The sequence below is a fragment of the Habropoda laboriosa genome, unplaced genomic scaffold, assembly GCF_001263275.1.
Source record: "Habropoda laboriosa isolate 0110345459 unplaced genomic scaffold, ASM126327v1 scaffold40, whole genome shotgun sequence".
Lineage (NCBI taxonomy): Eukaryota > Metazoa > Arthropoda > Insecta > Hymenoptera > Apidae > Habropoda > Habropoda laboriosa.
Genome location: NW_017100231.1, coordinates 6,924,725 through 6,949,764, shown reverse-complemented (window position 1 = coordinate 6,949,764; position 25,040 = coordinate 6,924,725). Strand labels below are relative to the sequence as shown.

At 41.1% G+C, this 25,040-nt stretch overlaps 1 protein-coding gene across 1 annotated transcript in view; it reads left to right on the top strand.

Moving 5' to 3' along the window:
- LOC108571490 overlaps positions 1 to 25,040 on the top strand; it is a 135,708-nt gene that overhangs the window by 19,311 nt on the left and 91,357 nt on the right. The window contains exon 2 of the mRNA XM_017933546.1: positions 17,005 to 17,190. Coding sequence (XP_017789035.1) covers positions 17,005 to 17,190 — 186 coding nt within the window. The remainder of the gene's footprint in view (positions 1 to 17,004; positions 17,191 to 25,040) is intronic.

The window sequence follows — 25,040 nt, the reverse complement described above, 5'->3', positions numbered from 1 at the left end:
TAGACTCGATTTCCTGGAAAACGATGTGCCAGTTCGACCGTCGCACACTTTCCTATACGTTTGTAAAACACTGGTGGATGTCTTTCAAACACTTCGGTGTACGACAGAGGTCGGCAACCTTTTCATTAAAAAGGGCACTTTACCTTAACACTTTAAACGCTGACGACCGCTTTAACTCTTTGGGGCATAGTGGGGTAAAAAGTGTCCCACTTTTTTAGTACAGTAGTGCACACATAAGTGGAGAGATAACTTCTGCGAATTCAACTAAACGAAAGAGAGATGTGCTGAGTGGGATACCGATATATCAAGTGTCAGTTGTTCACATTCAAGAGTCGATATCGAATTACTTTGTTTCACTCGGCACACTCGAACTCCACTCCGAAGTCCATTTCCAAGAATTGTGTGCTTAAGTGTGCAAAAATGCTCTGTACTTACATATGCACAGTGGGATGTTTTTCATCCCACTTTGAAACATTAAGAAAACAAAACTGATCTAATTTAACCTGTTTTCACAAATGTCATGCTGAGATTATTTATGTCCCACATAAAGTTTTAGGTTTTAGTTGTTTTATGTCGTAATTCATACCTACTTTGTTACATTTTTTAAAAATAAAATTCCAGTGCAACTAGAATCTGTTTTTGTCTTAAAATTCTGTGCTTCAAAGAGTTAAGGCGTAATATGTGGACTAACGAATAAGCGCCCAAATGCGTTTTTACATGTCCGTGCAGAAGAAAATATATCTCTTGAACGGCAAGTGGCTGAATATTTATATGATTAAAAATCGTCGCTGTGCCTGTAATAAGCGCTATGTAAAATTTTTCAATAGAAATTTTCTGTTTTACAAGAGTTATTTTATTTTACTTTGTAAAAGTGCTTTAAGTGAAGTTTTCAACAAAACAGTGTTACCAAGTGTTAACGTATTTTCCATTTGTGAATTAAAATAAATACTCAGAATGAACTTTTGTTCTTTTTTTTAAGTAAACTTCTAGCTTCACTGAAAAATTTGGATTATTTATTCGTACACCTAATAATTACCAGAGACGTAGCCATCCGACGATAATTAAGCTGCTTCGTTTATACGAGACACCCTGTGTAACATAACCTCGTGGCTCTGCACACTATCGACAGGTCAAAGGAAACGATATACCAGAATTTCTTCCCCCTTCCCTCTCGGAGTATAGAGGATGTTGGTGGACGACGTAACATGACGCGGGGAGTACCCAAAGTTGCCCCGTAGAAAGCCGGTGAACCCTTCCAGCATCGGTTCACAGGGTGGAAAAGGGTCCAACGAGAGAGAGAAAGCCCGGGAAAGGGTATCTGTTGTCATGGTCCCTGATGTTCCATTATTGATTAAAGATGGCTGACTGGTTGATGGGCGGTAGAGTCGTGACGCCATTTTAATATGCGCAATTATAATGTGTACAGAAAGGCCCCGAGGGGGATGACGGGTAAGGTATAGCGGGGACAGAATGTTGTCGGTGACCCTGCTTCTTGCAAACTGGCTCGCCTTCTTTGTTTGCCATGAAATCAGAGGGGAACCACTGTAATTGAGGAGTTAATTAGGACGCGTTCGCCGCTTTAATTGGGTTCTCCTGGTCCATCCTCTTCTCGTCTCTTGTTCCTCTTCGTTCAATTTCATACGGTGTGCGTTTCTGTTTGGCGAACGAGGATGGTGGTGCTTTTTACCAGTTCTCAACAGGTTGCACTGTGGGAATGTCCGATCGTTCTGTATTTACTATACTTACACAACTGACTGTGTGTCACTTGCAAAGGAACATCTCCAAGTGACGGTCACCGATGTGAATGGGACTTGCACTTATCTCGAGACTGAACGACCGTTGAAATGGTCGTTGAATTTTGTTTTTCACTCTCTACAAGGATATTGAAGGAAAGGATAGGGTTTCGTTTAAAAAAATAACGATGAGCTTGAATTATTGTAAAAAAATGAGCTTGAGAAGAGATCTGTTGGAAATGAGTGGTTGAAATAAAAGATTCCTCTGAAAGAATGTCTTTTTTGTACGAATAGCTCTTAGGAACTGTCTCTGGACACTCGAAAAGAGAAAGCTGGGGTCAAGGTTATACCTACGAACTGTTCACGCTATTATCCTGCAGCGTAGAGTGTCTTGACTTTAGGACGAACTCCAGATACATCTGGTGGTCCTTCCAGTGTCTTCGTTTAGAAAAAACGTTGAGACATTTTTGTTCTCAGGCGATATATTTTATTTAGTCTTCTTAGAAATAGTGTAACTTTGTCTTGAGAAGTTTTTTCATAAAACAACAAATAAAGCACATATTTAGGTGATCCCACCTTGTATACATGGTGGTACTGAAAAAAAACATTCGATACATATTTTTTTATCGACAATCCTCCACGTTGAAGAGGTGAAAATCGCCCTTAAAAATAGGGGTAGTAAACATATTTCGAAAATGATCGATATTTTCCCCACACTGTTCAAAAAATACAACTCTCCCCTAGACAATTCTTCGAGTGAAAGCTAATTCCAAACTCCGTGAAGCTTAACTACCCTCGGCCAATCAGCACTTTGAATATCGTCCGTTAGAACTAGAGGAAGAACGAAAGAAAAGAATACACGATACATTTCCTCCCCGGGAAAGCTTGATGAAATTTTCAGGAGAGACTCGACCGTATGAGAAAACACACGCGATGGTAACCCTCGAGGAGGAGTCGCGGCGGTTGGTCCGCGCGTTTCCCCCGCGGAAACTTTGTTCCGAGGGGCGGTGATTACACGGCAAGAGGTTGGGGGGTTGCATCGAGGGACTCGTGGAGAGATAACGGCGACGACAGCTCGTTAGCGCCGGGTCGGCGGGGTTGCAGCGACGTCGCGACGTTCGATAGCCGACAACGGCGATCCGTGGGCGGTAACATGCCGTGGCTACAATGCCGATAATACCTGAACGTGTACCACAATGCCCGTAATAGGAGAATTAATGTATGTTGTGTGTGGTCGCAACGCACGTCTCTCCCACCCTGGGGCGCGCGCTCGTCAGATCCGTGATAGCATTGTACGCCGGGTATAAATCCCTCGTACAATTAATCCAACGACATACACTTCGAATTGCTTGACAACGGCAGCTGTGGCGTTGTTGTTGCTGCCTGCTTTGCTATTATTTTGGGAACTTTTTTTTAACGTGCTGCAGGTAGGGACAACTTTTCCTGGTTCTAGGGCAAACCTGTCGTTCTCTCTGTTCGAGTCAAGGGCTGAAATAAATGGATTTTAGTAGTAGAATGAAGCAGGATAGTAATTACTCTTCGTTCAAAATAAGAATAACCTCCTTTCACGCATGGGACTAGAATGTCCAAACCCCTACTTAATCGCCTACGTTTTTCTCCGTCTTACCCTCTGCTGCGCTTTCTGTCTACGCGCAGAACGGACGAAAATCGGCCCGAGAGCGAGGTTATTCTTATTTTGAACGAACAGTAGTACTTAAAGGGCCGAATTTAATTTCAATTTCGCGGGGACGGATCGCGAGTAGGACTGAAAGTAGTCGCGGGAGACTAAAGAAGTTACGGGCTGTATTCTGCCCGCGGGCAAGACTAAAAGAAATCACGGGCTATATTTTGCCCACGGGCAGGATTAAAAGAAGTTGCGGGCTGTATTCTGCCCGCGGGCAAGACTAAAAAAAGTCGCGGGCTATATTTTGCCCGCGGGCCCGTGAGTTGCCCATATGTGATGTACAGGGTGATTCAGCTAACTTGACCACGTGAAATTACTTGTGAACTATAGTGGATGTGGGAAATAGTGTTTGAAGCAAATGAACCAAAAAAAAAACATTGAAACATATTTCTCTACCCGTAAATATGGACATATTTGCGTTTATTTGCTCTCTTTTCACTTGCAATAAAACTTGCATTTGCACACGTATTTTCCAAATCTGCTTTCTTCAGACATCACTATAACCTAACCTAACCCTTAAAATCCTAAAAATTTCGCACTCTCACTAGTTCCAAATCTCGTGAAAATCGGACGAAAAATTTCGTTAAAGACGAAGACAACGATATCTTTAACGCCTGTAAACGGCGAACCGTTAGTACAATTTGCGTCATTGCAATCCACCCTTCCGCGTATATTCACATGGACTGCAATATTAATCCACATTTACATCGCACAGCTAAAAGGCGCGTATAGAGGAAGCGAGAGTGAAGAATCGAGGGAAGAGAGAAAATTCCCGCGAATCACCCCACGTGCATGTTGTACAGTGGAACGCGTGCGCGTGGTTGGAAAGGATAGTGAATAAAATGGTAAATAACGACGCGAATATACGCGAACAGAAGGGGGAGGATCGTGGATGACCAGGTTTTTCCTTTTTTCCACGTCCTTCCACATGGTATTATCGCATTTCTTATTTAAGTCGACGTGTACGCCACGCAACGGTCATTCGATAGGTCGTTCCTAAGGATAATGACCGCCATCTCGGTAATAGCAACCGCGAGGCTCCTCCTGAAAGCCTATCGAATAGTTTCTCTGACGTGGAAATTCGTTTAATAAATACGTTCGACGCGAAACTCTTCTTTAATAGCGTCACTTTAAATAGGAAACTTTGTGAATTCTTATTTCTACCGTTTGGAGGAGATTTAGTATTTTAATATACACCCTGATTCAAAATGATGAAAGTACTTTTATATACTTATTATATAGTAGCTATTCAACCAATCAAATTTAAAACCTATTCAAATTCAACAAATCAAATTTAAAACCTATTCTCAAATTGAACCAATCAAATTCAAAACCTATTCAAATTCAACCAATCAAATTCAAAATATTCAAGTTCAACCAATCAAATTGAAAACCTATTCAAATTCAACCAATCAAATTCAAAATATTCAAGTTCAACCAATCAAATTCAAAACCTATACAAATTCAACCAATCAAATTCAAAATATTCGAGTTCAACCAATCAAATTCAAAACCTATTCTCAAGTTCAGCCAATCAAATTCAAAACCTATTCAAATTCAACCAATCAAATTCAAAATATTCAAGTTCAACCAATCAAATTGAAAACCTATTCAAATTCAACCAATCAAATTCAAAATATTCAAGTTCAACCAATCAAATTCAAAACCTATACAAATTCAACCAATCAAATTCAAAATATTCGAGTTCAACCAATCAAATTCAAAACCTATTCTCAAGTTCAGCCAATCAAATTCAAAACCTATTCAAATTCAACCAATCAAATTCAAAATATTCAAGTTCAACCAATCAAATTGAAAACCTATTCAAATTCAACCAATCAAATTCAAAATATTCAAGTTCAACCAATCAAATTCAAAACCTATACAAATTCAACCAATCAAATTCAAAATATTCGAGTTCAACCAATCAAATTCAAAACCTATTCTCAAGTTCAGCCAATCAAATTCAAAACCTATTCAAATTCAACCAATCAAATTCAAAATATTCAAGTTCAACCAATCAAATTGAAAACCTATTCAAATTCAACCAATCAAATTCAAAATATTCAAGTTCAACCAATCAAATTCAAAACCTATACAAATTCAACCAATCAAATTCAAAATATTCGAGTTCAACCAATCAAATTCAAAACCTATTCTCAAGTTCAGCCAATCAAATTCAAAACCTATTCAAATTCAACCAATCAAATTCAAAATATTCAAGTTCAACCAATCAAATTGAAAACCTATTCAAATTCAACCAATCAAATTCAAAATATTCAAGTTCAACCAAATTTAAGTATTCAAATTCAAATTATTAAATTAAACCAATGAAATTAAAAATATTCAAATTTAACGATACAATAACATGGTGTGCACGATGTGTCAGCATGAAAAAGAATCGCATCTAACATACACAGAACACAGTTCCAACTTTGGACCACCCATCACGCAACTTCTATTACCTCCAAGACACTCCAATTTCCTCTGAAAGGTCACTGAACCTGTACCAACCGTCGGGTTGGCGACTCTCTTCACGGAAGAGGAAACGACCAATCCTCTTTAACGAAATTTTTACCAAAAAGTAAACACATCCCGGCAAAATAGACTATAACCTCTGGTTGGACATTTGTAATACAGACGTATTAATAGGTTTCCCGCATAAACGGTCATTTATATGCTCAGAGGCCGGTAATGGCGGTAATATATCCAGTGACCAGCGCGTTAATAGGCAATAAGCGCGAGTCGAGTGGCATTTCTACACTCAAGGGGAAAATTCTCGTTTTCCCTGAGACAGAACGGTAGGATGGAACGATGCAAAGCGATCGGAGAGGCTGTGTATTGTTACCGTGACTCATGTTCGGTGGATTGATTGCGCAGGTGACGAGACGCTGGCGCTTCAATTTTCCAATGGATCCCTCCTTGAGGATCATAATTACGTTTCTTGCTAGGAAACCTCTCTCTCTCTTAGTCACTCTCATTTTGCCTCTTCCTTCCTCTCTCTCTTTCCCCCTCTTTTCTCTATCAGTCACTCTCTTTCATTTTGTCTCTCCCTTCTCTAACTCTATCAGTCACTTTCTTTCATTTTGTCTCTCCCTTCCCCTCTCTCTCTCTCTCTCTTTCATTTGGTCTCTCCCTTCTCTATCTCTATCAGTCACTCTCTTTCATTTTGTCTCTCCCTCCCCCCCTCTCTCAGTCACTCTTTCATTTTGTCTCTCCCCTCATCTCTCTCTCTCTCTCTGTCACTCTCTTTCATTTTGTCTCTCCCTTCATGTCTCTCTCTTTCATTTTGTCTCTCCCTTCATGTCTCTCTCTCAGTCACTCTCTTTCATTTTGTCCCTCCCTCCTCTCTCTCGTGCTCTTTCCTTCTCACTCTCTCTTTCTCTCTGACACTTGTTCTCCCTCTGTCTCCCCTCACTCGTTCTTTCTCTCTAAATACTTACTTGCACTCTCTCTCTCCTTCTCACTCTCACTGCTTCGCGAGCGACGATTTACCGCCGGGAAGATACGTCTTGAATTATTATTGCGTTTTCTCGAACGGATAATTTGCATGACCGTGCACGTTCAACCATTCTGTGCATGTATGAAGGATCGATGAGACTGGAAATGACGAAGAACGGATAATCTCCGCATCCACTGTGTGCATTTCTGTCTGAAGCAGATTCTTTCTGGTGTGAGAATGCTGAGGAGGAAGGATCTGCTCTGTGAATCATTTTTCACCTCAGATCGTGAGAATAGAAAGGTCCTTAATTTTTAAAAAAGGATACATTTTTCACTGATTTACAAAGACATAATATTTTTAACTTTTTTAACTCGTATCAAAAAATCTGGGACACACCTGTGTACCTTTTCCAGTGCACCGGTTGAAAATCTCCTTAATTTTTAAAAAAGGATACATTTTTCACTGATTTACAAAGACATAATATTTTTAACTTTTTTAACTCGTATCAAAAAATCTGGGACACACCTGTGTACCTCTTCCGGTGCACCGGTTGAAAATCAGTGATCCAACGATAACAATGATTTTTAATAATTTCCCCTCAACCTAGTTGTCGAATTTATTTACAAAAGAAAGAAACCCGAATCATCCTCGCTCTAACACTTAATATTCCCTTTTCGTCGACCAGATTAATACACAATTTTCTCCAAAATCAAGCCAAAATTATTTTTCTCTACCTAAAAACCTAAACATACAAACGTTTCCACTTTCCATTTTTCTTTATACTACTTTTTGCCTTAGTAGGATATGTGCCTATTGGCTCAGGGCCAATTTACAAACTTATCCGTCTACGTTACCATCTACTACAATATTTTGCATTAATATTCCTCAATTGCATAAAAATATTCTCAAAAAATCTCCAATGGCTGAATCATTTCCACCATCACTTCCCCAAACAGCATACGTACACAGCAATCCAAGGGAAAAGGAGTTCCCCGAACGGTCCGTGTCTCCAGACAAACGAAGGTTAAACGCGGGTAACGAGCATGAAATTCGCGGGACAAAGAGACAACGCAGCGGGTCGTATTTCTTTCTCTCTCTCTATATACATATATATATGTATATATACATACACAGTATACCGAGCGGCGACGCGCACGCAACGGTGCGCAGCAGCGCACAGTGACACGCCGCCGGCTGGCTACGGTTTTCAATTCACCGGCGGCTCTGGGCTCTGGCGGGCTAAACGGGCCGGTTAAGCGGCTTTATCTGATGGAGAGCGGTGCGACAGCGGCGTCACACACTCCCGCGCAATGCGCGTGCGACACGCCATGCGCCGCCCACCTCGTGTCACGTAATTACACGGCGACAAAACGAGCAGACCATCGGCGTGACGCGACAACGCGCCACCGCCCGCCACCCGGACGAATTAATTTGCCTCGACTTGCTTACATATAGTTTGCCGCGTGTGCCCGCGCACACATTATCGTTATTACAGATCGTGGCGGAGATTCATTCTGTTTTCCTTCTTTTTTTTCTTCTGTTGGCTCGCGTGTTGGATTGTTGTCTCTGTTGCTTGGACGAAAGGAGGTATAATTGGCGTTGTCGAGGAGGATGAGCAAGGGACTTGTCGCGTTGTCGACACGATACGATTACACGCTTGGAGAACTTGGACGTTTCTTTTTTCTTTTTTCGATGTCGTCTTACTGGCTCGGCATAGGAATTTGTGGCTTTGAATGTCGTGCAATGATAAGTTGTAAATTATGAACGATAATAAATCATTGTTTTGTGCATTGATATTGTACCGAAAGTTAATATTTTGTAACTAATGTTACGCAATAATGAAATATTGAAGTAAAGGCAGACTGCTCGACAGTGGCTAAATAACTGCGAGCTAACTTTAAGGTTAAAGGTTAACCTTTTGTACTCGGACATTTTTCAACTTGTTAGGCATAATTGCAGCAATGTTAGGTATGTTTGGAATGACCTTCAAGACGACCTTAGGACGACTTTCTTTCCATCATCATTAGATGCACGTCCCCAAACCATAAAAACAGCTCTTACTTACCTTTTCTTATCCTCCATAGCAGCATAAATGATTTACATGTTCGTTGTAAACGAGACACCCCGTATATGTAGTAAACAGAAGAATATTTATTGTATTTCCATTTTATCGTATCTCGAGAAAGCAGAAGCTTCCCGTTTTTAGGTTAGAAAATATCTTCTCTCAAGAACCAACACGATACATCTACAAACGTATAAATAGTCATTAAAAGAGAAGAAAAGAAAATGAAATATAGATCTCAATCGAATAAAAAAAATAATTCCATCGTCACACTAGAATACCTAACCTGGAAATTTCTAATATCGAAGAGCGTGTGTGATTCCTGGAAGAGACCGCGTCGAATTTACACGGAGTCGCACTGAAAGTTTCACGAGGCCGTCGATTGTTTTTCGTGGCAGGGAAGATTAACGTTCCACGTCGCCCGGTAATGTATTAATGGCGCCGATGATGGAACGCCGCGATGATCGTCCACGTACTTACATGTACCTCGCGCGTCGGTTTCCTTCTCGTTCCATGCCGTACACACACACACACACACACACACACCGCACACTCCGGCTAATTATCACAGCTGTCGGAGTCGCCGCTTCCAGATCTCGGAGATATCCGCGGGTCGACGATCAGCCATAAGGACGACACGCTCGAGATGTCCCTTTTATACGGTTATTCCGCGGCTTTACAATGCCGCGGGGTGAAAAAGAGGAGTGGATTGCTCGTACCGATAAGCTGCTGCTGCTATTTCGAGCTGGATCTTTCGTACGTTGAATATCTGATTTATTCGTCAAGATAAAATCGCTATTTTAGAATTCAGTAGATTCGTTTCAGCCATTTGTGAAATGTTATTTTACTTATTCTTAGCAATTTACGCTACTAACCGAGAGCCGGACGAAGATTCTAACCGCTAAACGTGTCTCTGACTCGTTTCCCGCCATTTCAAAACGTTAGAACTATCGCTTTCTGCAATTTGGTTAAGTACACGGGCGTAAAAAGTAAACACGCGAGGGGAAATTTTACTTCCGAGAATCATAACCTGATCCTATGTACACCTGCGCGGCAACTCTAATAATCGCGAGATCACCGTAGAATGCGAACAGTGGAAGGAATTTCGCGGCGAAAAATGGAAGTACACACGTCCACTCACTTTCAACGCTCATTACCGGCTCTCTCGTCCCCGTTACTTTGTTACTATCTAAAAAAAAAAAACACCTATTCACTTTTGTTTATTACACTCTCTCATCGCGTTTAATGGCTTCTCTTCACTTTCCCGGAATAACACGTGCAAAAACATTTCAATTCGTGTCGTTAACTTCACCGAACACGGCTAACTAAACAATTAGAGTACGTATTAATTCACGTTTTAATCAAACGTGTATACATTCTCCTTTTACTTGAAACAAATAACACAACAGAACTTCTGTAGCGATAATCAAATGTCATCTGCATACCTAACCTCAAATGACTAGCCAAAATGTCGTCACGCATCCACCTCGCAAACGCCGGACAAAAAGGCTACTATACCCCGTCTCGCAAATGATCGACGCGTAGCAGAGAATCTAGCCACGTGACGTAGTATGCGCGCGACACTATCGAACGTCGGAATCGACCGTGGTTTCCATGTTCACCTCGCTGTACCGGAGGTCGAGAATGATCCGTGCGCGGTGGATTTGCGTCTTCTTGCTTTTAGGTGTACATCTCGAGTCATAGTAGCGTATCCCGTCTGAAATTGCCGGCTGTCGCTGTATCGCAACGTTGTAGGCGCGTAATGTTCGATAAAACTCGCAATTAGTCGGCGCTGTCGTCGCTGGAGGATGCCACGACGGAGTTGGAATGCCACGGTGTTCTTGGTTCGTTCGAAGAAAAGGCAGGAAAGCCTGTAATTTTCACTTACGTCGGTTCTGCTTCGTGGGCTGTCTTCGGGTTCCTCGAGAGAGTGCAACGTGTGATCAGCGTGACTGCTTCGTCGTGACGTTCCAGTCGACGAGTTTTGTGAGGTTAGATTCCGGCGACGCGACGTGTCGACTGGCGCGATTTTTACGACAGGACGAATTGGAGATGTTTTGTGATAGATTTTTCAAGGTTCGCTGTGAATCGGTGGAAAGAGGATATGAATGTGAACACAGGTTACGTGGTTGGGATATTTGACAGAAAATGATTTACCACCACTAAAAGTGTATCAATTCGATTCGCGTGTTTTAACGTAAACACGACGATCCAGTATGTAGGAATTTTTGATGGGTGTAAACTTCTTATTTAACCATCTGCCGGGTGAAGTTTTAACGACGTCGGTGATTAAGCACTCTGCTGCAAGCAATACTTTATCACGTACTGCGTGTAGGTTTCAGCGATGGACGCGTATCCACTTTCTCGAAAATTAAAAAAAAATGTTAAATTAACTGTACTTAACTGAAATATTTTCTGATACAGTTAAATTGAACAAAATCTTCCGTGTGTAAATTTCACTTTCTACATTCATATTCTAACCTGAACAAGAATGTACTTACAGTACCACGAAAAATTCGGAATGTTTTACATCTCTGTATACACACACGTGCAAATTCACTTTACTTCGCCAATCTTCCACTTCGAAGTTGTTTTATCCTCATCGCTACGCGTGTGCACACAGACTGCTTCTTTCGAGATCGAGCTGATGAAGTAGTTTGGCCCGCGTTTATCTCGCCATGCCATTCTTACTTCGTCGTTACACGATGCGACCGCGGTTGGACATTTTCGTCGCGTCCGCCAGCTGGCGCGCTCGAACCCCCTATAATGCATGGTTTGCCCGCGGAAAAATGACTGGCGTCGTTAAATCATCGTCGAACCTCTAACGATATACATGTGTATCCCTTGATTCCTCGCGAATCGCTGCATCAGACACATTTCAAATCGCTTTGTTCCCACTTGATAACTTCAATTAACCACGAAAGCTGGAGAAATCGTTCGAGAAACGGGATTTCGGTTCGTGGCTCGAAGATCCGGGAGATACTTGGCTAATGTGACAGTGCAAATGTCCCTGAGGCGGGCAGCGGGGGGAGGCGGGCGAAACGAGGCAACGGAATCTGTTCTTTTTCTACAGTGGCACGCGTTTCTTCGTCGTGCGGTACGTGGAACCGACGACGATTAGAGAGAGAAAGAGTCGAGCGTGTGACGTGTCGCGATCGCCTGTGTTTTTTTGTCGTGAATGGATGCTGGAAGTTACTAGAATGTGTTCTATCGTGCGCTTGATGTCCTGTGAAATTGAGTCCAGCGAGCAGATTTCTTCCTTAATTCACTGTCAGTTCGACTGTTTTTTTCCTTGTGAATCAGAATTAAACGCAATAAGAATGTTTCCGTGTTAGAGATTGATCGACGTGACGCGAGTTTCTTCGTCGAGAATATAGGTTAGGTTACAGTGCTTCGTTAACGAACTTTTCAGCGGTTTCTTACTTCTTCGTACAATTCGTATTTATCGGTATAGGTTATGTCGTCGAATTTCTTGTATTTCTAACGAATTTTGAAATTAGTCTTTTACAACTAGGAATTTTACGAAATTTACATTCGAATTGAAGCCTGAGTGAGAATTCACTGTCAAGTAGAACTTTTTAGATATGGCGTGCTTTTGGCGCGTTTAACACGTTCGCTGCCACCGACGCACCATATGCGTTTCAGACTGTATCTCTCAGCGTGCTGTCGAGTTTGCAGCGAACGTGTTGAATTCGAAATACTTTCAGCTACTTATCTAGTTTAGTGTTATAAAATTAAAATGTTAAAAAAAAAAAAATTAAAAAAGTTTGATATTTGCAATTAGTTTCGCCATACACCAACGAAAACCAGTATTTTACCTAGAAACATGAAAGGCTCTGCTGTGCCAATCCACGGTTAATAAGATTTCGACATAGAAAAATTGAAGAAAAAAAGAAGCAAAAAAAAAAAACGTCCGAAAGAAATGATCTCGATTCGATTCGAACGAAATTATACGTCAAATTGCATTTGCACGATGTTTTATGACGAGGTAACATTGGTGTCCCGATTTCCTTGAACCAAATGATATCCATTCGGCGGCACGAATCAATTTGGTCGATCGCGATCGATAGCCGCTTGCACGAAACGTGCAATCTGTCCTGCCGTGTAATTATGCCGTGGGCCCGTTTAATGGTTCTTAAGCGACGAATATTGATCACGCAGGAAGCGAGGGCCTCCCCGGGTCAAATTGCCGGCCGAGCCGCGGATAAATCATCGGACAATTTGATCCATTAATTTCCCGTTTTTAAATCGACCCCAGCTGTGTTCCTCTCTTTATACGCCACCGAACTTTCTCGTTCCGTTATCCTTTTATACAGGCCGTTTCGCGATACACGATAAATTCTGCGCTTGAAAATGACTGTTTAGAAAAGTTAACCCTTCGTACATAGGCGATCCGGGTCTTTAATGACCCAAGAGAAATTTCGATTTTATTCTTATTTTTATCGAAAAAAAGTTTCGAACATTCGACTGAAAGAAACAATTGTATAATGTTGCAGGGACTTTGATAAGTACTCGAGAATTTTTCCTGATTTTTTTGGAAGCTTGAAACAGTAAAAAAAATTAGACTTGAATGCGAACGACTCGGTTTGCCGTCGGAGGATTAAGACAAATGCTTGAAATTGAATGGGAAAATGTTTCGAACAAAAGCTCGTTGGTATCGAATAAAAAATTTATCGATGTGAAAAAAAAAACATCTTCGAAAGTAGGACAAATTATTTCATATTAAAAAATAAACAATATATACCATATTAGCATTTTATTAGAAAAATTATATCGCGTAACTCGTCGATACGTCCGATTAATATTCACGAGGGGAGGTAAAAGAATCACGTCGCGATGCACTATTTTCGTGCGTTCGTAGATCACGATTATGATCGCGCGGCTGTCTCGAGAACGTCGTAGAGGGTTATCCGCTGATTAATCGGAAGGCAAATATTTGTCCAGATCCCGATAAGATCCACGCGAAGCATCTACTTTGGTCACAGCTGACTGCCTCCCCCGTTCCACCGGTGACTCGCGCCGCTGGAATCTGAAAAATTCCGCGTGCCACGCTTCCCCTAACTCGCACGAAAATAGGCCGTAGATATTACACGTGGCGTGTTTTGTCGAGTATCGACGGTGTACTTACACAGCCAGTGACGAGCAATCCGTGGCCCGTCAATTATTTCCTTGGAATCCGTCGAAGTTCCGACAAATTCAGCGTTTAGCAATATATACGGGGTGTCTCGTTTGTAATGAACGTTTAAATTATTTTCGATGATAAGAAAGAAATTGACACTGAGAGGAATTTATGTATAGTTTCAAGACGTGTATCTGATGATGATAAAAGAAATTCCTCCGAAAGTCATTCTAAACGAAGGTCATTCCAAGGTCGTCGACATTTTCTTTTTAAAAATCCCTCCAAAGCTATCTTGAATGAAGGTCACTTCATGGACATCTACATTTTCTTTTTGAAAATCCCTCCAAAGTTATCTTGAATGAAGGTCACTCCAAGGTGATCTGTGGTGGAAATCAAAAATACCAACCTGTAAATTAACAATTTTTAAATTAGTAAATTAGATTTTTCAAAGTCAAAGTTGCAACGGCTACAGATTATTATCTTCTAAATTTTGGCTCGCAGCAAATAACAGTTGCTCATCACTGGCTATACAGCAAGTGTGTGTGTGTATACAGTCTTTATGCTCGGTTCCGTTAACGGCGTGTTAAAGACCCATGTTACAGGGTGTGTGAGGTGACGGTTGATGGCTAATAAAAAAAGTATTATGCATTGTATTATGATGTCATTGTTGGGACGTAGGTTAAATTTGGAAGGTACGCGGCGGTGTTTGACGGTGTCTTTATTGCGTCGTATAGAATTAAACTGGTAAACATGTACATAGGATAGCGTAAAGGTGACGATTAGCCATTGGAATCACTGTTGAGTCTGTCGAACGAGTTTTGTCGTTTCTTAAACTCGTACTTTTTTCTCTTTTCTTTTCTATCTTTCAGTTTTAAAAATTGTAAGACCCGTTAAAAATCCCCAATTTAACTTAGAACGTTAGCTCGAGTTGTAAAATCCACTCTGAGGCAAATCTGTCAAGAGAAAGAAAGAAACTGGGATAGTGACGTGCAGTCAGTCAGTCAGCACGGCGAGTACACGTACCCAGCAAGGTCATTCGGAACAATTTCCGTTACGCGTCTACTGGTAAACGATCCGCTACACCGTCGGCTCGCTCGCAGAATGGCCGTGGTAAACAGAAAATAACAGAAGCGTCGAAACCTCGCGTGAAGTAGCGTTAACTCACCAACTTTAGGAGTTTGTTATTTCGGTTTTGCCGTTAACTCCTACGAGCCAACGACAAGAGACATTCGCCAGACCACCGCGAACCCCCCCTCACTCCTCAGGCCCCTCCCCATTGTCCGACGGCTGATGATGAGGCGTCGTGTTTCCGTCGTGTCACGTCGTGACCGATCGTGTCTACCCCCTCTCCATCTATCCGTACGCGCTCGAAAATAACCGAAACACGCGATATTACCGCACTCTGTGACGCAAGATCCTTGTTGCTCCAACGGATTTATATGTTATCCAGCGATGACGTATACGAACATGTTTCACAAGGGAAGCAATAGGACGGACAAAATTGAGTATCTTAGGAACGGTGAGTTTTAGGGTTAATGTGTAGACTGTGGAAGCGATACAGGGAGATGGTAAAATCGGTCAGGAAGCTTGTGGGTTAACCTATTCAGGGACGACTTTTTTTAACGTTAGGTTTACGGGACGAATTTCACGAGGTGATAGTATATATGTTGTTTTTAAAAGAATAATTTGCGATTTCGTTCACGCGTCAGTGGAGATAGGTATGTAAGAAATATCTGTAAACCTAACAGTGTTAAGTTAGAAAAAAGTGATATAAATTTTGAAATATTTAAGTGTCCTTAAAGAGGTTAAGTTTCTTCCATTGCAGAATGTAAAGATTTGATTCTACATCTTAGATTCAGTTTTTCACGTACATCGCTAGTTACATTACACAAAATACAGTGTCGTACGAGAAATTTAAAAATCTTTTTATAAGAATAGCGTCAATTGAAGGTATGCACATAAACGTCAGAGCTTCTAAAATTCACCGAACGATGGTGGTAGTGAAATTAAAAATTCCCCGTCGACTCTGTAGAGTGTTCTATAGTGAATGGTTAACGCAGCCAGTGGTACGCGTTGTATCGTTGCGCGATCGCCGTTTTGTCGAGTCGCGTCAATGGGAATAATCGCACGGAATTCGTGTCGTCCTCGTGAGTACGATCAAAAGGTCTTTACGTACTACGGTGAACGGAACACCGTGGGCTTCTTTTCATCCCCTCTCTCTCTCTCTCTGCATCCTCCTCACCCCTACCACCCTTCAGTTCCCTTTTATGAGAACACTTACAATGGAGGACCACACGCATACCGCGGTGACCTCGAAGCGAGTGCGCTTCTTACAGGGTCAGGGGCACGTGTCATCTATCTTGGAGAGGTTCATATTCACCCGGTGACACTAATGCCTGCTTTATCTGCGCTGGAACGCGCGTCCTTACGTTTTTTGCGCGGAGAATGTATGCTCGATGACAGGCAAACGGGCCTCGTCTACTGGAATATAGAGTTTATAGGGTTTTAGGATTTGGTTCAAGAGGCTCGATAGGTTTCAGTATTACACTATCTTTATCGTGAATTTTTTGGACGACAGAGATATAGATAGTTTTTTCTTTTTAGGTTAGGTGTAATTATGGGAGATTTATGTAAGTGTCTGCTTTTAGGAATAAATTTGGTTTTTGGGAGAGATTGTGCGGATGTTTCAGTCTGTTAGAATTTTAACTGTTGCTTGTCAATTGTTTATTTACTTATGAGCATAAACCTAGTATAGTATATAATACTACATTATTGTTATTATTATTTTAGTTTTCTATTATTTGTAATATGTATATATATTATAAATCAAGAGAAAAAACAATAGAAAAAAGGTAAATACTATAGATGTGCTCTCTAGAAATATACTTTGTCAAAATTTGTATAAATTGTTGTGCATTTCATATTTTACTTTTTAATTAAAAGTGAATTGAATTAACGTTGCAGTGGCCGACGTGGTTCTATCGGCCAGACTTTCCTCTCGGCACACCACTGCCCACCAGCCACGTCTCAAACGCCAGCAGTGTTCCAACTTCGTCGCCTTTGTCCTCCAGGACTCACTCGGAGGCGCCCAAGGCACTTGACTTTCTCGACAGCACCAAGATCCATGGACAGACACCGACAATATGCACGGTAAGATCTATCACAGAATTTTTTTGCAGCATTTACAGGATTAAGTTGGAATTCTAAACAACCACTGGAATATTTATATATTTATTTTTATAAATTGTCTAATGTAATTCACAGTATAAATATGTGCAGGTGTATTGTATTCAAGTTGGAATATAAACCAGATTATCATAGAATGGGAATTATTCTCAGCAAGTAAACAAACCACAATTTCAATTTACCCTTCATACATAAAAGGACAGAGCAATGCACGAATAAGTCAGACTACTTTCCAAAGAATAATGAGTCTGTATTACTCACAATATTATCAAGGTTATTCTATAGTAATCATCTCCAGCATTCAGTGACAATATTCAGTTCTCATCACGAATTCAACATTATTTCACAGAATCATACATATACACTAGGGTCTAATTTTTATTTTTTACTAAGCTTCTGTCATCAGGTGTCATTTCATATTTAATTCACGAGCCTCCTCATATATATACACACCTAAAAAAATTATGCTTCAGTTATACAATGGTAAACTAAAGAAAAAATTAATACAGATAATAACCCTAAAATGTTTTCACACTTAAAAAACTTCTGCCTCAGTTATACAATGGTTAACTAAAGAAAAATTAATAGAGATAACGGCCCTAAAATATTTTCATCGAGCAACTATATTTGTCAGTAGAAAATGGCGTCTGACCAGAAACTTCTGAACCTTGCAATTATTGTAATCACACCTGGTGAAAATATGCATCGATGTCACACAAGTTGCATAGTAAAACAAGGAAATTGAGTGGTCGCAGGGGGGTTGTTTGTGGATAGATTGAAACGTTGCATCGAACGTGATCCTGTGATCGATAATAGGCTGTCTATGGCGTGTCTGAAAAGCGAGCGAGTCTCGTTACGGTGTCGTTATTAAAATTCCCGTCGGGAGCGCTGTCGCCTGCGCTGAAATTATCCTCTGATTGATCGCCGGTCATTTTTGCAAAATACTCCGTCGAGCCACTCGATTTTTATGCCGATGGGTATTCGGTGTGTGCCGTGCCAGTTTCCTGCACAACTGAGTGCCCTGGAACTGGAACAATTCGAGTTTGTTGAGGAATTAGATTACTTTTGATTAACGAGGTGGGGAGAGTCGTATTTTAGTGAGGTGTGGTTTACAAAAATTTCAATTTACGACAATCTCATTGTAAAGTTGTTACTTCAAGTCGGTACTTGGACAAAGTCTGACAGAAAAAATATAATATAACCTTAAGAACAGTATAAATAAATATTTGATTCCAGAATGAGCATTACGTTATTCTAAATTTCTAACCTCAAAATACACGGTTGACCACGTGACGCACACTGACACAACAACGCGCAGAGAGAGAGAGAAAATTTCATCCACAGTCTCTCATTCTCCCACAAAAATGAAGAGAGAGAGAGAGAGAGAGAAAGGGGAAAAAATCGATATTCAATTTACAATTTTGTCACGGGGCGAGCACACACGAGTTTGCGGAAGCGTGGGGCATGCATGCCATTTATCGAAGCGGGGAAACGAGAGGAGCGGAAGACGAAAGGTAGGGGGGAGAGCGCGTTCGAGTCATTCGTCAAGATCGAAGCGACGCGCTCTTCCCCTGAAACGATAAAACCGCGTGGGCGTGTGTGGCTCGTTAGGCCGCTGTCGTGGCCCCTCGTTAGCGGCGATGCGGCCGCAACAAATGATTTAAATATAATACTTAATAACGGCACATATGGGTGGTGTATTCAATGGCGGAACACTTTTGTTTCTCCATTATTATTATTCCAGCCGCGGTAAATCGTGTCCCGCGATATTAATGGCGCGTACGGGCCGCGCAGTCGCGGCAGCGATCAATCTCGTTGTCACAATTAAATGCGCCGGCACACCAGCCCGGCCGAAGAATAATTTATATCCGGCTACCCACGTGAAGGAACACCAGAGTGTTCGAGCGGGTGAACGAGATCGCGCCATCTCCTGTCCCCCCCTCCCCCCCCTCTCTTTCCAATGGTTCGGAGCTTAAAGCATTGATGATTTTGTCGGAAAAAATCCAACCGTGTTGGCGATTGTTTGGACGAGGGAAGCGACGGCTTGAAGAGCTTATGGTGATTCGATTAGCCGGTGTGTTATCGGTAGAAGGCGTTCCAAGTGATTTGTGTTTATGCAAGTAGGTATCAGGTTAGGTAGATGTGTCTGCTTCTACCGAGAGGAAGCTGTGATTGGGACTGATGTTTTTTAAACTGAATTTTCCATGTAGTCGTTGATGGATGTAACGTATGATTGACAATTTTTACTATGAAGTATCTCGCGTGTGACGCATCCAAGAAGATTTTGCAATTCCATACCCTATTTGCAACAATGTGTGAACAGGATTTTTAGAATTCCGCGCTTTACTTGCAACAATGTTCGTAAAGTTTGCTCGAATTCCACCCCTTACTTGCAACAATGCCTAAGATTTTTTTTAGAACTCCATACTTTACATGCAACAATGTGTAGTAAGATTTTTTTTAGAATTCCATACTTTACATGCAACAATCTGTGACAAGGTTCTTAGAATTCCGTACATTTGCTTGCAACAATTTGTAACAAGTTTCTTAGAATTCCATACTTTACTTGCAACAATGTGTGACTACCTTTAACCACGCACGTTATACTTGAATTGAAAAGTATGTTGCGTGCAACACGTCTAACAAGGTTTTAAAATTCCTTACTTCGCCTGCAGCAATGTGTAGCAAGATTTTTTTTAGAATTCCATACTTTACTTGCAACAATCTGTGACAAGATTTTAGAATTCCGTACATTTGCTTGCAACAATTTGTGACAAGTTTCTTAGAATTCCATACTTTACTTGCAACAATGTGTGACTACCTTTAACCACTCACGTCGTAATTGAATTGAAAAGTATGTTGCGTGCAACACGTCTAACAAGGTTTTAAAATTCCTTACTTCGCCTACAGCAATGTGTAGCAAGATTTTTTTTAGAATTCCGTACTTTACTTGCAACAATCTGTGACAAGGTTTTAGAATTCCGTACATTTGCTTGCAACAATTTGTGACAAGTTTCTTAGAATTCCATACTTTACTTGCAACAATGTGTGACTACCTTTAACCACGCACGTTATACTTGAATTGAAAAGTATGTTGCGTGCAACACGCCTAACAAGGTTTTAGAATTCCTTACTTCGCCTGCAACAGTGTGTAAGAAGATTTTAAAAAAATTCCCCACGTTTACTTGCAACAATGTGCAACACGGACCACCTTCAACCGCATGCGTCATAATCGAATTATAATTAAACAGCTTTATCGTAGACGTTACCGTTCCACCAGGAGTTCCTTGCAACCAATTTCACACGTTCAATCACACAGTTGTACAATTATCTTTCCCCACAAGCTACCATAACCTCGAAACTAACCGACGTATACACCTAATTGAATACCACGAGCAACAGTAACATAAATACAAGCCAAGGCATCGCCAACGAACGCCGTTTCAATTGCCAATAATGGTATTAGCTTTTCCGCGTTAATCAAAATCGCCAGCACCCGTTAATCCAGCAGGTGGAGTTGGAGAAAAAAAAAACAGAACACCGGGCATTAAGCACACTGTAAAGAAGAAAGCGCGCTGTTCGCCGCGCATGCGCGCGGGCATGCGCGCGCACACACCTATTGCCTCCTCGCTCTACCGAAGTGCACGCAGTTTGATTAATGTTAAAGCTCAAGACTGATCCGGCAAATAATTGGCTCGCAGATTAATTGTTTTTTGATGGACCACGGTTGTCCGTGTTTTATTTATGTTCATTCTCGCCGCGCGAGCGTAATTGAAAGTCAAAAGGGAGGCAGCACGCCGCGGCGAAACACCCGTGGAACGGTGGCCATTGTAAATATTCGAAGGCTTAGAATCGCGTGCGGATGTAATCGATACCGCGGCCAATTTGTTTCGCGTTAAAAAACCGAGCCTCGATCGCTTATAAGTCGATAGCCCAGCCTCGTGTGATCGATCTTTAACCTCTCTACCGTATACACGTGTACGTATTATACGTGGAAACGCGACTAAACGGGTATACGTGTGATATTTAGCGGTACGTTGGACAGTTGCACGCCGGACTTTTATAATGGCGCGACGTCCGTTGCGTACGTCGACTCTAATTTGCCATTGATTTATGAGAAATCGCTGCTTGTTCCGTATCGGGATATTAGCTCGGCGATACGATAATTTTGATGTATCGGCTGAACTTGTCTTCGAGGTAGAGAGCTGGTACGTGTAATATATTTCGATCGCGTTTGATTGGACATTTTTATGTAGTGGCGGATTATACAGGGTGGTTCTATTGTAGCGTTGAGGGAATTGGAGGTTAGGGAGTAATTTTGCATCGTTTAGTGTGCTTCTTCACAGTTTATACCTAACCTGTGCAAAATTTTTGAAATATTCGCGGGAAATTCAAAATTGCAGGACTTAAAAATTCACCGATGCACAGATATCTGTAAGTGTACTTTTTTTTAGAATGTTAATGAAGTACCGTTACCCTAGAATCATTTTGTATACTTTGTACCTAACCTGTACTAAACTTTTCCAACATTCTCAGAAAATTCAAAATTGCTGGACATAAAAATTCACAGACAAACTTTTTTGTTTAGAAAGCTAATAAAGTATCGTTGCCATAGAGCAGGGGTTCTCAAAGTGCGGCCCGCAAACTTTAGAAATGTCACTTTGTATACTTTGTAGCTAACTTGTGGAAAATTTGTCCAACATTCTCAGGAAATTGAAAATTACAAGACATAAAAATTCGCAGACGTATGCAACCTAACCTAACTAGTACGTCTAACCAATTAAAAATGCTACATTTTTCCCATAGGAGGCACAATGTTGCCATAGGAAGTAACGGCGTCACAGGGTGCACTTACGGCTGGGCTCATTATTTCACCGTGCGTTTATGAGCGAACCACCGACGTCGGTACCCACGGTTCGTCAGCTTTTATTTTTCCCGATAATCCATTTACTCGCGTCTATGCATCTGGTGTTTATCTCTGGCGCAGTCGTTTATTAGCGAGCACGTAAGACGATTTACGCTGGAACGCGTTCCTTCCCCATGCCCCTTCGATTTCGCCTCGCGTGAAGCGCGTGCATTAACGGGTTTATGGACAAATCGTTCGTTCCTCGAAACCTTCCTCCGTTTAGGGCCTTTCCCTTAGGACTCGTCTACAATTTGCCCTCGGCCTGGCCACGTCTGATCGCGCCCCCTTAAATTTCTGTCTCGCGCACACCGACAGCAGCGCCATCTCTTCCGGCGTTCTCCAATATGGCGGACGTCTTTTGACAGACATCGCTAGACTGCGCATTTTCACGCGTTTATGGGAAATTTTGGAGACGTAGATTTCACGTAATCAGCAAACATATGTAAATAAACGCAAAATATGGCGTAAATTTATAGCGTATAATAAATAATAAATATAATGTAATTTAAAATTTTAAATATCTTTAATTTTAATTACAGAAATTAAAAATTATAAATATAACAATTTTAAATTATATTATAAATTTATTATCTACATTAACACTTTACTGTAGGAATGTTAAATCAAACTTTGACCGGTTAATAGGCTATCGGTCGGTAAGCGTCGGCGAAAAAAAAATGGATTAATAGGCTACCGGTCGGTAAGCGTTGGCGGCAAAAAGCCGATTAGTAGGCTACCGGTCGGTAACGTGTTAATAAATAACAGCGAATAAATTTAGTGGATAAAGAATTGCATAAAAATCCGCATTCTACAGATCACACTTTCGCAATTAACAAATTATAAAAGAGTGACTTGTTTTTTTTTTTTCTTGTAGACTATTTTGTTCGAAAATTTCATATCCGTATGAAAATATGATTAGTGTACAATAAATTGTGTGGAGCGTTTTCTACGCGTCAGCTGCAATTAGCTACCGCGAAAAGGAGAGCCTAGTTATTGTTGGGCAATATCGAATTTATGAGACACGATGCCACCTTTCGTAAGTTAGACACGATCGCGTGGGCGTCGTTCGCGAGAAATAGAGAAAAGCAGCGGGGGAGGGCGTGAAATTGGTCGCGAGCCAATTACTGAATTTCTCTCGCTCCTCTGTTCGCCAATTGCTGTGATCCATTATCTCCTACGAGCTTCAATCAACTTGCCTGCTGCTCTTTTAATTCCTCAGTTAACAATTTTTCTCCTAACCTCCGAATTTATAGCTGCAATATTGCGACGAGTAAACGCAAAATATGCATGTCTATTTAAAAAGTGTCCCATTTAAAATTAATCTCGATTTTTCAGTCCCTTTCGCAATTCTCAAATTAACAAATCCACTCATAGCACAGCACAAGAATACATGAAAAAGAATCATACAATTTTACGCCATTTTTTTTTTTAAACACTAGAACTTTCCAAAACAGAATTTTTAATGTAAGTAAAACATGATTGAAAAGTTAGATTCAGTGGGTGATGAAATTATTAAAGCCACAATATGCTTGATAAAAAATATAAGAAGAATTCAGTGTGTAACTATAGTACACTTCGTTCAAAGTAAGAGTAACCTCGTTTCGCGCATGGGGCGTGCCTAAGGCAGGGCTAGAACGTCCGAACCCCCACTTAACCGCCTACGTTTTTCTCTGTCTACTGTTCCGGGCGTGTTGCCTCATATACACGGTGACTTAATTAATTTTGAATACGCACGGCTAGCAACTGTGTTTTATAAAAATTGTTTTGCAATTGTTTCGAACGAACTTGAAGTGTTTGTTTAACAGGCATGTTATTACTTTTAAAGGTTTTGCTGTTTTTCAAGGTAAGTTTATCGCACACAGTAGGTATGCATACTTTTAGACCACCGGCTAGATTCTCTCCACTCTATGCACTGTTCACGTCAACGTCACGACGACCAATCGCATGCGTCACGTCGGCAGGTAGTAGTGGGGACTGCGCAGAACGGACGAAAATCGGTCCGAGAGCGAGGTTACTCTTATTTTGAACGAAGTGTAGGTTTTCATTTGAAAATTAATTGTTATAAATGTAGGAACCTAGGGAAAAATATTGAGGGACCCAACGGGAATCGAACCCGAGACCTTCGGTTTGGCGCGCTACGCCAACCACTCCCTCTGTATTGTCCCTTCGAGGTTTCCTATTTGAGTATGGAGGCCCCGATACTACATAATATTTTCACTTTTACTAAATATTCAAAGTTTGCAAGATAAGGGGTCAATGTTTGCAAGGTTTCTAATACAATATAATTGTAGAAATCGACGAAAAAATTTTGAAGGACCCAACGGGAATCGAACCCGGGACCTTCGGCTTACCAAGCCGAGGCTTTGCGCACTACGCCAACCACTCCCTCTGTATTCTCCCGTCCTGGTTTCCTACTTTTCCGGTATGGAGGCCCGGATACTACATAAAGTAAAACCGTCAATTTCTTACTCTAACAATTTGATCACCCACTGTGCATGCAGAAAATAAATTCGGAAAATTACAAATAACATTCACCAGTATTGAACATTCAAATTTTCTGGAAAATTGCTAATGGATCATTTTGACTCGCGGTCAGCCAGCAGTTCCAGGATTAAATCTCTATTATCAGCCGTAAAACAATAAAATACACGCTTCCGTCGTTAACTACTAAGAACAATTTCAACTTCTTAAGAAAAGAAAAAAAACGAAGAAGGAAATAAATTGAAAGATCCACTCTGTTGGTAATTCACCGTTCACCTACTTTTAGACGGTGGTAGCCTAATTGCCGCTTAAATTCACGTTACACGATGTCAGTTACATTTCACGGTTAGGCGGACTCGTGCACAGTGGGCATGCATCGAATGTAATCACGGTAGTGGCGCTCGGAGCCGTAATAAGACGAAGGTAG